Source organism: Xyrauchen texanus, chromosome 31 (genome assembly GCF_025860055.1).
Source record: "Xyrauchen texanus isolate HMW12.3.18 chromosome 31, RBS_HiC_50CHRs, whole genome shotgun sequence".
NCBI classification, from domain to species: Eukaryota; Metazoa; Chordata; class Actinopteri; order Cypriniformes; family Catostomidae; genus Xyrauchen; species Xyrauchen texanus.
In genome coordinates this window covers 22,077,453-22,091,672 of record NC_068306.1, presented here as the reverse complement: position 1 = coordinate 22,091,672, position 14,220 = coordinate 22,077,453, and the positions used below count along the sequence as shown (strand labels likewise).

At 37.8% G+C, this 14,220-nt stretch overlaps 1 protein-coding gene across 1 annotated transcript in view; it reads right to left on the bottom strand.

Moving 5' to 3' along the window:
- LOC127624709 (neurexin-1-like) overlaps positions 1 to 14,220 on the bottom strand; it is a 526,269-nt gene that overhangs the window by 296,240 nt on the left and 215,809 nt on the right. Inside the window, exons 7-10 of the mRNA XM_052099555.1 lie at positions 13,785 to 14,086; positions 9,404 to 9,448; positions 5,303 to 5,464; positions 24 to 450 (exon numbers count right to left, since the gene is read on the bottom strand). Of these exons, the coding sequence (XP_051955515.1) occupies positions 24 to 450; positions 5,303 to 5,464; positions 9,404 to 9,448; positions 13,785 to 14,086 (936 nt within the window). The remainder of the gene's footprint in view (positions 1 to 23; positions 451 to 5,302; positions 5,465 to 9,403; positions 9,449 to 13,784; positions 14,087 to 14,220) is intronic.

The following is a 14,220-nucleotide window of genomic DNA, read 5'->3' as shown; positions in this document are numbered from 1 at the left end:
TGCTGATCTTTCAGTATCCTGACCTGTTCTTCCCTCTCTCTGGAAGTCCACGTGGCACCATTCTCCATCATTGACCTTCTTGTTCCCAACCTTCATCTTGATGCTACCAGAGCCCATGTCCATGAGCATGTAGAGGAATCCATCCAGCAGCTCCATCGCGAAGAAGTCCACCCTCGGTCTGCGGTCTTTCAACGCCTGCTGATACCCATGGCTGAACAGCAGGAGTCCGTTGGCCTCAGTGGTACGAAAGTCGAAGGACACAGAGCCAGTTTTCTTGCCGTTCCAGCGCGGCAGGGTTACGTAAGCAGCTGGAGTGTCGAAACTGATGGGGTCTAAAGCAGTGACATCTTCGCAGCGGAAGGTCAGGTCACCGTGGAGAGTGATCTTGGGATTACGCAATTCAGCCAGACGGGAGAGCTCCAGTCTGAACTCATTATTGGTGTACACCACCTGGGAGAGTCGAAAAGACAGAAGAAAAGCCTTTGAATGCTAACAGGGTGGAAAGGACTAGCAAGCTGCCCACTGGTACAAAGAAAGAGCAGTGGATGTGCATACCCTGGGGGCATGGTTTTCAACTCAGTAAACACGGCAACCTCTTTAAATACTCCAAGCGCGAGCAGATCACATAAACCTCAGACTCCATCGCCAGCTCACCAGAAACCCTCAGCTAATCGATATTCTGTTTCATTAATATCATGAATCATCCTAAGCTTGCACCGATTAGAAAACATTGGCTCTGACGATGCAAAAGCTAAGTGCTTCTATGAATCTTACAAATAAACAATGCCAGAACTGTATTCGTTAAAGGGACAAGTACACCTAGAAATTAAAATTGTCATCGGCCAACTCCCCATAATCCCCCCATGTTGTTTCAATCCTGTATTCCTTTTCTTCTTCTTCTGTGGAACACAAAAGGAGATGCTTAGGATAATATAAAAATGCAGGGAATATTGCATCTCCTTTTGTGTTCCACAGAGAAAAGAAAGTCATATGGGTTGGGAACAACATGAGGGTAAGAAAATGATGACAGAATGTAGGTATTTGGGTGTAATAACCCTTTAAATATTCAAAACATGAGAAGATCACATTAACCAAGCTCACAATATACCCTCAGCTAAATGATATTTGGTTTCATTATTATCATGAGTCATCCTATGCTTCCACTTATGAAAAAAACATTGGCTGTGCCAATACAAAGCTAAGTGCTTCTCTGAATCGTACACATAAACAATGCTAGAACTGTATTCATTAAGAGATGTCAAAAAAGAAACCTTGATCTGAAATATGATTTTCTCAGCCCACACAATCCACAAAACAATACAAAGTGAAACTGTTACTAAAATATCAATCCTACAAATACATGCATTGTGATTGTGTCCCCTGGGGTTGATTTTCTTCAGTCACATGTGTGCTGTCTTTACAGCCAGATGGGAGAATCAGCCCAGTGTAACAAACATGCTTTTCATTTTTACACCAGCCGCTTTCTCAATCCAAAGATGATGACTGACACTTTGTTGCTGGGTGTGAACTTGAGTGTATCTGAAAATAACACAAAGTGGCCATGTTTCTCCTCAGCCCCATGACAGAAAAATAAAAGGAGAGATAGGACCAAAGCAAGAGGTGCCAGCTCACAGGGAGAGAACATGAAAAATACAATTATTGCAAGAGACCATGGAGAAAACTCAGACATCTATCAATGAGAGCACGTTTCAAACCACCTCTGATTGCACAACCCGAGCACTTTAATATTCAAGCTTTACTATCAGATTACGATGTAGGTCTTTAATTTGAATGTTCCTAGCTATGTCCCTTGAGTTAATATAATCTTGATTCAAAAGCTTTTTCGTTCTTCTACTAAACATGTCTCATTTGTTTCATATGCCCTGTTTCAGAGATATTATAATTAGTGGTGTTCACTATTACCATTGGTCAGAGGGCGGGATAGGGCTTAAACAAACCCCAAATGTAAGTACAGAGTTTCCACAACCATACATATTTTGACGGACTATTGTTTATGACTTTTCTGTGATGTTTGTGATTACCTTGAATAAGGATAGGTAAAAAATATTTTAAAATGACTGCAATCACAGCAGCAAGTTGTAGCTGATGTAATATTTCAGAGCTGAGCATGAACACACAAATTTCTATTCATTATGGAAAAGTTGAAGAAAATGTACTGGATGTATTTTACTCATAAAATCAAAAGAAACAAATATGAAATTATAGTTTGCATACATAAAATAAGGCCTATTTTAAGGCCTTTAGGATTTTAGGATTACTACCCCCAGTTCTCATTACCACAATGCAAAACATTACATATTATTGAAGCAATTACATTTATTTTTGTTGATTTTGATTTAAAAAAAATTATAATAGGGCAACAGCATGTTACTTACTGCAATACAGTAAAAAAAAACAAAAAAAAAAAAAAAAAAACTGTGTTGCGGTAACGAGAATCATCTTGGAAAACAATGGGAATAGTAACATTTAAATGTCTAAATGTGTTTTGCAATAATGATAATTTAGGGATTGCATGTGTCCTGAAAACAATATCACAATGGAATTTTTTTTTTAAATAAATGATTTTTTTTATATTTTATACATTTTTATGACTTTTTGATGCCTGAAAATTGTAATTCAGAATTTCCAGAATATTCATGATGTTGGAAACGACAGAAATAATAAACTCATCTTCTGCTATGGATATGAACGGTACCTCAAATGGTGAGGCTTATTGGGGAGAGAGGTGTGCCATTCGTTTTCTAAGCATTCTTACTAAGGCCATAGGGGCCAGAATATCACATCTAGGAACCAGAAAATCACAGAGATTGGGGGTGGGCTCCTCTGATTTTGTCCAGTAAGAAACCTCCTAGCAACCACCCAGAACATCCAAATAGCAACAAAGCACAATAACCTAATATTTTGGTGGTGACATTCACATGGGCTATACCACATACATTTTCTTTAGAAAATTTAAAAATCTAGTTCTAGCAATGGTCTCACTGGAGGAGGACAAACCCCTAGCTTGAATTCAAAAGCAAGATACAAGAAAACATAAACCATGAGAAACAAGAAACAAGATTCACCACATTGGAGACTGACAAGGACAAGATCTAAAAAATTACTAGAGACACAAGAGGTAGTAATCCACAATATTCCCAACATCCCATGAGGCTTTTTCAGGGAAACTATATTTAGCATTTTTCCATAGCAATGTAATATTATTTTTGTATATTTACAAAAATAAACCTAAAGTTGGCAAGTTGAAAAAATACAAAATGTTTCTAATGCATTTACATTTAATTATTTATCAGATGTTTTCCAAGGTGAATTGAAAGGTGATCATACTTGTTAACAATATTAGCAGAGCCGCAATACAACAGACCACAAAATTATGGGCTATGTAATACACTGTTAAAAAGACCAGCACTGCTGGTCACAACCATATGTTGTGTTTTGTCCCCACCAGACTTCTTAAAGGTATAGCTCACCCAAAAATGAGTCATTTACTCACCCTAATGCCCTCCCAAATGTGTATGACTTTCTTTCTTCTGCAGAACACAAATTACTATTTTTAGAAGAACATCTCAACTCTGTAGGTCCATACAATGCAAGTGAATAGTGGCCAGAATTCTGAAGGTCCAAAACGCATATAATGGAATCATAAAAGTAATCCATATTATTCCAGTGGTTTAATCTATGTCTTCTGAACCGATCCAATCAGTTTTGGGTGAGAACAGACCAAAATTTAATAATTGTCTCACTTTAAATCTTGACACCAGTCTCCTTGGTGATCGTGATTTCAATCTAGATTACACTTCTCGTAATGCCATCTTGCGCTCTGCACATGTGTGAAGCACTACGAAGTGTAATCAAGCTTTAAATCATGATTGTGCCTAGAGACTGCAATGGCAAGATGTACAGTGAAAAAGGAGTTATATTTAGGTCTGTTCTCACTCAAAACTGATTGGATTGCTTCTGAAGACATGGATTAAACCACTTTTATGATACCTTTATGTGAAGTTTGGACCTTCAGAGCATTGTATGGATCTATAGAGCTGCAAAATTCTTCTAAAAAAACTTAATTTGTGTTCTGCAGAAGAAAAAAAAAATCATAAACATCTGGGATGGCATAAGGGTGAGTAAAGGATGAGGGAATCTTCATTTTTGGGTGAAATATACCTTTAACTAGCTTAACCAGACTTTCTTGATCAACCAGCTCATTTCACCCATTTATTTTATTTTATTTGCAGAAAGCTCTATCCGAAAATTGGGTTGCACTTTATTTTACAGTACTGTTCTACATTTCCATACTATATAATTACAACATCTACAGGAATAACTAGGTACTTACCCTAAACCTAACCCCAACCGTAACCTTAACCAATATTAAGTATATGTAGTTGCCTAATTGTGATGAGGAGGATTGCCTGGCCCTCCTCCTCATCACACTAATATTACTCAGTATTTTCTTGGGTAAATACACTGCAAGTTTACTGAAAGTAAGCATACTGTAAAATAAAGTGCATCCAAAAACTGTGCATATAGACGTGTCAAATTGTGATTTTTGAGGGGAGAGAGCCCTAACACCCATGGCAAAACAAAACAAAGACTAACAAAAGAGTTACAGTAATGTAGATGTGTATGTATGTCTTTATCAGAGCCTCAAGATGGGATTGCTGAATCTTCTGCTGAAGAGAGCCACTGATACTAACTCTCCGGTTGAGCAGGTAGAAACGAGAGGTGATTAATAGAGTCCAGGGTCAACGAGACAGAGATGGAGAGTCTGGGACAGTCGAATGGGGATCCATAGAGGAAATCAATTTTTAATTTGGCTGTCAGGATAGTAAAGCTGAAACTTCAACAGTATAGACATGACATCAATTATGGGACATGCTCAAAGGAGTGCGAATGGTCGAGAAGGAGAGGGAAAAGGACAGATAAGGAAGAGGTAAAAAAGGACAGACACTCGTGAAATACAAAGAACATCGATGGAGGTTGGTCCAACTGGAGGTACTTTGGGAAAACCTAATAGAACGTCAGTAATGTTTTAGAGTGCTACTTAGAGTTCTGTACACACGTTTCTGTTATAAACAAGAATGATAAATGCTTTGTTAAACCAAAGTGACTGAGTGAATTCAGTAAACCACACTGAATGGAAACGCACTGGACAACTACAGTAAAAGTTTGATAGCCACCCTGTACGTAGACTTTGTGGAAGTCTGAACCAACTTGCCAAATTTGCTTCCACAAGAACAAAATAAAGAACAAAACGTTCACAATGGTTGTTAATTGCACTTACATCCTTAAGGCAGCCCATGAAGTTGTTGCTCACTGGGGAGCCGGGCAGATCTGCAGTGTTTGGACTGCCACCCACGTAGAAGAAATCATCAGAGCCCAGCATTGTGTAGTCCTCCTGAGTGTAGCCTGTGGTAGTCAACAGCCCATCCACTGATATTGTTACCTGTATAAATAAAGGCCAAGGATGGTTGGATAGATGGAAAGAGAGGAAAAAAACAGAGAGAGAATGTGGGAAATCTTTTGATTAAATAACAGCTGAATTCAGTCTCATTTTTGGACTCAACAAATTCCTTTAATTGTCCTTTTCCACTGAAATGGTGCTGGTGCTGGAGCCGGAACTCAGCTGGGGGATCAGCAAACCTCTCTCATAACTTGGCCTCAAATAAACTTTGCGCATTATGGTCTTGATTATAAGTTTAACAAGTTTTGAAAATATATTTGAACATGTTTTAAACCAAAGTAATTTAGCTCAGGGTATGTATCATATATAAAAAGTTGCTTATGTTGCAACTGTTCAAAAATTCATAGCAATCAATTCACATATTTGATACTTGATAACATTGTATTGCAATAATAACATTATTTTAGGATGACAAGGAAAAGAAAGCTGCTAGAGTTAATGAATTTTGAAAACATATTTAACATCCAAAACAATATTTTTCAGCATTTACATGCCATCACAAACTTCAACTTCAGGCACTTCCATGTCCCAGGGGTTGATTTTTATTCAAATGTTATATGAAGGTCTCATTAAAATAACATTTTCAATAATCCTTCATCATTCATTTTTGGTACTTTTCAAATGTCTTTTATGTATATAGATTTTGTTGTTTTAGCCTTGTTTCAGACCTTTTTTCAGATGAAAATTCTTAATAAATATACAAAATATTACACATTTAAAACTGATCATTTGAATAAAGACTGAAACAAACATAAACCATTTCAATATTTATTGTGTGGAAATGATTTCTATCTATCAAAAAATAAATAAATAAATAATATAAAAATACTGTCCGACACCAAACAAGTTGCCCTGAATATATTTTATTTTTCAATTATTGGTGTACTTGAAATTAAACATGTTTGAAGAAAACAAATGGAAATTCAAGGTAAATATCACTGCGATTTCCCTCACCGTCATTTCTATTGAACACAATTGAATTTGAGATGTGGTGTAAATAACATTGTAGTGGAAATTTCCTTGACTTTCAGAATAAAAAAAAGGACATAAATCTCCTGTGATGCATTTATATACACTATTGGACACTATTACACAATTAAATAAACTAGTGTGTGAAACTGTAGTGTCAAAATATTTTAACAATAATTAACTTTCTAAAAGTCCACAGTACTAAAAGTGCCCGAAGCTGAAGGAACACCAATATCATGAAGTAAAAAAAGTCCATAACAATCAATTAACATTTAATGCCTTTGTCGTTTTTTTCACATAATGTTTCTGGCCTGGAACACGCAGAAAGGTTCCATATCAGGCACCAACTCCTGCACTGGCACCCTGTCTGTGGAAAAGAGGTGTAAAAGTCTGTACTCAAGTCTGAACCTGGTGTTTTTCACGTGGGGGAATCCTCTGGTTCTGTAGGCGTACATTAGTGAAGTGCAACCCATTTTTATGTCTGCTATTGCTGCTTTCTAAATGAGAAAATGCTTTTTTCATGTGTGCTTGACTCTGCACTTGTCAGTGTAGGATAGGGGAGACAGGAGGGGAAGGTGTATGGCTTCAGGAACTGTGAGGTATTACTATATGTTGTTAAATGGGTTAGCAGGTGATGTTAAAGGTGTAGTATTAGTATAAAGGGGAATGGGGATTCAGACACAAAAATGGTTGTTAGTATAACAGAGGTTGCATTTAACTATGTTAGTGGTCAGTTCTGATAAATTACTGGATTCATTGTACACATTTTCTGTGAGATGTCTTGAAAATAATTAATTTGGAGTTGTTGAGGTAGCGATAGCTTTTAGATTTGTTAATCCACAAGCCATGCATGATGGTTAAGATTCATGGGCAACAATTTCAGGATGCAATATGGGAGCCAGCAAGGCAGACTTATTATGAAGTCACAATGAAACCATTCTCACTTTATTGCATCTATAGCAATGCCAATATATTTTTATACCGGTATGTATGCAATACACTACTCTCATTTGCAATATTTGGAAATGTTAAAGTGTGTAAATCTTGGCAGATATCGAAAACAGATGGTTTTCTCATGGTCTTAATAGGTAGTCTGCTTGAGGTGTTTCCATGCCGACAGACAGCGAGAATTTAGATTCCATCTTTAACACTGTTAGAACTATTCCTTGAACATTTTTATTACTGTTGACAAGTAGGCAAATCTAGAGAAAAGTATTTGCTGGAAATTATCGATGGCTTGCATTGTCCTGAAATTGAAACCCATTGTGGTGTCCCAACCTTAACGAGTGAGAGAGCAGAGAAAGCAAGACATATACAGGGAAGAAAAAAAAACAACAACTGTGTAAAGCACCACAAACAACAACAAAAATAGTTAGCCACTCATGCAGTGCCAGCAAATTAGGCAGGTGCATGATGGTGATATGAAAAAACACAGAATACAAAGCACACATTCAGTGATACAGTAGTCTATATGCAAAACAACAATCTTGCACTAAAAAGTGGCACAACCCATCGGCTACTTCATTCATCAAGACATTTATGGCAAAAATCAATAAAAAAACAATAAAGCATGAAGAAAACTAGATGTACTGAAGTGAGTTGAGTGTTTTGCCATATGAAGAGAAGGGTAAGGGGAGGTCAGTCTTTTCTCTGTTCCAAGACAGAGGGTTAATAATGGCTGTATGGCAGCTGGTATGAGGCAGAAATCATTTTTATCCAATTCTGTAATTTTCCCTTTTCAATTTATATAAACACTGAAAATTTTTGCTCAAGCAGAACTCCACCATTTGTCTGCCCAGGGACATTGTTTTCAAGTTTAAAGTGTGAGTTGGAAAGAACATGCAATGGCATGTCAGATGAAGAAAACAACACTTAAAGCATTTAAAACATGTAAACCTCTGTACATGCATATATTTTTTTTTTTGTTTTTTTTTTTTTTCATATGCATTTTTTTTTACATGTAAAATGTATCCAAATTAATGTTGCTGCATCTGTTCTTCTTTGCCCTTCTCTCCAATTGTTCTTGATTAATTTGAGAGATATGAATACAATGCTTGAGAACATTGCATATAAGGAGTTTTCCAAGTAAAATCTGGAATTATTAAATGCTGCATCATACAGAGCACTGAAAGATCCACATGAATTACAGCAACATTTAATAAAAGCCAACATAAAAGGGAATGAATGAGAGAAAATTACGCATGTGGACAGAAATGCTGCTAAGAGCTGTACTCAAACGTTTGTTTTTGATTTGTTTCTTTCCAGATAAATTATTTAATGCTTTGCCAAAGTTTCCTGTCTGCAATTTTACTTTGACTGACACTGGGTAGATTTACAGATGCAGTTTTATGCATCTCTCCCCTTCTTTGTAATTCATGTGTTATTACATGCTTATTAATGTATAATATAATGTTATGTTTATCAGTGTATTCATTTAAATACTGCCTGATCTCGAGAAAGTCACTGAATATCTCTAGTTTAATTAAATTAATATGATTTTGCAACCTTGTGCAAGACATATTTTAACATTACTACTGCTACATTCAACAAAACAATGCAATGTTGTCAGTATAGAGTCTGTCTGAGAAAATTAATCCCTATTGACCCCAGTGTTGGCCACAGTGAAGACCAGACTGAACTCTTGCTCTAGCAGAAGCTTATAGCATCCTTTATGCCCACTCTTTATGACTTTCAGCCAAATATGATGTGTTATTGATAATGGAACACTCATTCAATAAAAATCATTCTAGTAACTTAAAATTTAGAATGTAGGTGGGGGATTGTGAATGGTATACAAAAAAAAAAAAAAAAAGCCAAAAAATAACTTTTGCATGGCATCTTGGGACTGATGCCATTTTTAAATATTCTTTTGTCATTTCTGCACAGTAAAAGCAAAAAGAGAAGAAAAAGAAAGGGCCAAACCAAAGTAGACAATTAGAATGTGATATCTACCATATAATGCAGTTTGTTTACCGTAGGGAGTCCAACCCCTGCGCGCTTCAAAAAAAGAAAAAGAAAAAAAAAACAAGGGAGGGAGAGTAAAATTACATATCATAAACTCCACAGATGCTTAAATTATTTACTAACAATTTTAAACAAAATTAACCATACCACGGAATGATAGTTCATTTTTTAATGAACTAATTTCTCCGCCCTCCATTAGAACATATTTTCCCAGGTAAAATGGAAAAAAAATAGTTGTTAAATTCTGTTGAAAGGTTTATACATAATCTTTTTGGACACTGTCAACGGCAAACAGATGGCCCACATTCCATGCATGTTTTAATGTTAGTATTTGAGGGGTAAAAACAGAAGATAAACAATGACAATTCCACAAGTCAGAGAGAGAAAGAGAGTGAGAGTTGAACTAATCTGTCAAACAAGATGGTAGAGGGAGTGTTGGAGGGTTTTGAAGGACAGGGTTGCAGAGGTAGAGCAGCATTAGAGTAAAGAATGACAGCAGCAGTAGCGACTCAATAGCTACTTAATGGTAAATGAATGGCATATAAACAAAAATGTCATCACCCGTTATTCGGTCGTTTATGCCTGCTTGGTGTTAGTGAGCTTGGCACAATGCTGAAGTGTAATAATTTGCCGTGGCTGAAAAATACTGTTCATTCGTTAACATATACGAGGTGCGCCCACGGCTCCGAGAGCAGCGCTCCAGCTAAAGGTTATGGCAGTCAAATGGAGAAATAATCAGCACAGGCAGAAACAGACAGGCACATTCGCCGTCTTTATGATGCACCCTATCATATAATCATTCTCTAGCAATAACGTATTGAAAACAATCAAGATAATGACACAGAAAATATCAGACTTGGCTGCGAATGCTGCCGTTTTAAAGGCTGTGACAGAGAGCAGTTTTTTTTTTTTAATGATTAATAAACATTCCCCCTCTCCAGGAGATGGAAGGCTTGCTAAATTTGAATAGATTTTTTTTGGCCAGCGTAATTAGAGCATATTCACTTTTGTGGAGTTAATCACTAAGACAAAACAGAGCGGCAGAGCCTGAACATGAATGATGTCGCCAAATCAAAACACTCATCTTCATCAGGGACTCACACACACACACACACACATTCACACACACGCGCGCGCAACAACTGGAAGGTAATTGCCACCGCTGCCTATGAAAGGGTGAGCCTTTTGTTGAATGACACTTCAGTACTGGAGAGAGGAAGATTCCTTTAAGCCCTCTTATGGCCCAGCAAGATAAATACAGTCAGGTCCATAAATATTGGGACGTCGACACAATTATAATCTTTTTGGCTCTATACACCACCACAATGGATTTGAAATGAAACGAACAAGATGTGCTTTAACTGCTGACTTTCAGCTTTAATTTGAGGGTATTTACATCCAAATCAGGTGAACGGTGTAGGAATTACAACAGTTTATATATGTGCCTCCCACTTTTTAAGGGACCAAAAGTAATGGGACAGATCAACAATCATAAATCAAACTTTCACTTTTTAATACTTGGTTGCCAATCCTTTGCAGTCAATTACAGCCTGAAGTCTGGAACCCATAGACATCACCAGATGCTGGGTTTCATCCCTGGTGATGCTCTGCCAGGCCTCTACTGCTTCAGTTCCTGCTTGTTCTTGGGGCATATTCCCTTCAGTTTTGTCTTCAGCAAGTGAAATGCATGCTCAATCGGATTCAGGTCAGGTGATTGACTTGGCCATTGCATAACATTCCACTTCTTTCCCTTAAAAAACTCTTTGGTTGCTTTCGCAGTATGCTTCGGGTCATTGTCCATCTGTACTGTGAAGCACCGTCCAATGAGTTCTGAAGCATTTGGCTGAATATGAGCAGATAATATTGCCCGAAACACTTCAGAATTCATCCTGCTGCTTTTGTCAGCAGTCACATCATCAATAAATTCAAGAGAACCAGTTCCATTGGCAGCCATACATGCCCACGCCATGACACTACCACCACCATGCTTCACTGATGAGGTGGTATGCTTTGGATCATGAGCAGTTCCTTTCCTTCTCCATACTCTTCTCTTCCCATCACTCTGGTACAAGTTGATCTTTGTCTCATCTGTCCATAGGATGTTGTTCCATAACTGTGAAGGCTTTTTTAGATGTTGTTTGGCAAACTCTAATCTGGCCTTCCTGTTTTTGAGGCTCACCAATGGTTTACATCTTGTGGTGAACCCTCTGTTTTCACTCTGGTGAAGTCTTCTCTTGATTGTTGACTTTGACACACATACACCTACCTCCTGGAGAGTGTTCTTGATCTGGCCAACTGTTGTGAAGGGTGTTTTCTTCACCAGGGAAAGAATTCTTCGGTCATCCATCACAGTTGTTTTCCGTGGTCTTCCGGGTCTTTTGGTGTTGCTGAGCTCACCAGTGCGTTCTTTCTTTTTAAGAATGTTCCAAACAGTTGATTTGGCCACACCTAATGTTTTTTCTATCTCTCTGATGGGTTTGTTTAGATTTTTCAGCCTAATGATGGCTTGCTTCACTGATAGTGACAGCTCTTTGGATCTCATATTGAGAGTTGACAGCAACAGATTCCAAATGCAAATAGCACACTTGAAATGAACTCTGGACCTTTTATCTGCTCCTTGTAAATGGGATAATGAGGGAATAACACACCTGGCCATGGAACAGCTGAGCAGCCAATTGTCCCATTACTTTTGGTCCCTTAAAAAGTGGGAGGCAAATATACAAACTGTTGTAATTCCTACACCGTTCACCTGATTTGGATGTAAATACCCTCTTTTCAAATTAAAGCTGAAAGTCTGCAGTTAAAGCACATCTTGTTCGTTTCATTTCAAATCCATTGTGGTGGTATATAGAGCCAAAAGGATTAGAATTGTGTCAATGTCCCAATATTTATGGACCTGACTGTATTTTGCACTCCCTATATCACTGAAATAAACAAATCTATGTATTATTAGCTTATGAGTGTACAAGAGAAATCTATTTTGCAATCAGGGTTACATATCACCTTCTTCAGTCTCCGAGCACTAACACAATCTGGTGGACAAGCTCCAAAACAACAGCCTGTTCCCTGGGTCCACTAAAGCACCTGTGAGACCATCTGATTCCAATAAATCAGGGGCTTGTGCAGTCCATCTTTATCACAAACAGTACAGTCTAAAACTGTTGACATAACCATTTGCAGATACAGTGTTTCCCATTAACTACCTAGACTGTGGCAAACTGAAAATATTTGTACACTTCTCAAGATAACATAAAAGATTTCTAACGTTGTGTTTGCGCCATTGCTTCAGAAAAGCATCTCTCACTCCCAGTCAGTCAGACCCCCTGCACTGCATTTATCCACTAGTCCAAACACAATTTTATCATTATCAATGTATGATAGCCAACAGATAACGTTACAGCAGAAGTTTTCATTGATAATTAAAGTTAACCTAATGTTAGCTCATGACATTAGCTGACAGTCTCCTCGCTTATGTCGACTGACATATCCGTCTGTTTGTCGTGAAAAACAATGTATAACAAGTAATGTTATATCTAGCTAGCTACCATTAGCCAATTATCTAATGTTAACGTTATTACCAGCGGCTCTGACAACGTAACTATTTTCAGCATATGAGGAGCAAGTTGGCTCATCATGTAACGTTAGGCTATTTGTAATGTTAATTGTCAAGTTTAAGTAATGCTACTCTTTTAACTCCATCTCGTTTACCATGCTTTGTGGGTGTGAACTTTTTGCTGTGTCATCACCATTCATATCTATACAACCAATGTGTTAACATGTGATAAACGAGATGGAGTTAAAAGAGTAGCACTAGATCACAACATTTTTACAAGAGCACAAAGTTCTTCATAGATCTAGCATCTTAAATGTGCCCCCAAAGTGCACCAGATTGATGCATTTATACATATAAATGTACAAAATTTACTTAAGGGGAAAATGCCCCCCAAACACCCCAAAAGGGTCCGAGGTCAATCCACCACAGTCTCACAAAATCATGTGGGAAACACTGAGACATGTTCGTTAAGTGCATAAGCCTATCAGCAATGGTGCAACAAAACTAGGATACTCCCATTATAATATAATAACATAACAGTGCTAATTAAAAAGTTCTTAGATTGTTTGTGGAGGTGTAGCTAACATATAAAATATGGATTGTATTTTGCCCCACACAAAAAAAGGAATTCAATGTAAATTATATTAATCAACATTAATATTTGTGAATACAATATCAAGGGAAATAATCAACAATTATGATTTTTTTCATAATCGTGCAGCCCTAACCATGGTCATCGCAATGTGTTTCCCTATAAGAACATTTTAATCCAAAAGTCCTTGAATGAGCCACGAAATGCGCAAAGGTGAACATTACCTGACGCAGGTTGCGGGACACGCGTACCACGTGCCAGGCATTGTCGTTGAACTTGCCGTCAGATGGTTCCACCAGAGCCTCGAAAGCGCCTGAGCCCAGGTTGATGACCAGGCACACGGCTCCACTCTTCAGAGACAAGTTGACATAGTCGGCAGACTTGCCGGTGTGGAGAAGGAGGCCGTTTCGCTGCAGCGTTCGGAAAGACAGGGTGATCTCGTCTGTGCTGCTCTGGATGGGCTTCTGGGACAGGTCGTAGCTGAAGAACTCGTTACCCTTGAACGTGGCCACTGAATCCACTTGGCCTTGATGATAGGAGATAGAGAGAAGGTGAGGAAAGGTCATTAAAGCAGGTATGAATGTGGACCAGGGGTATGATCATGGCAGGTTATCTTTATTATCTCTTTAGAATACTAGTGTTTTATAGAGTCCAAAAGAA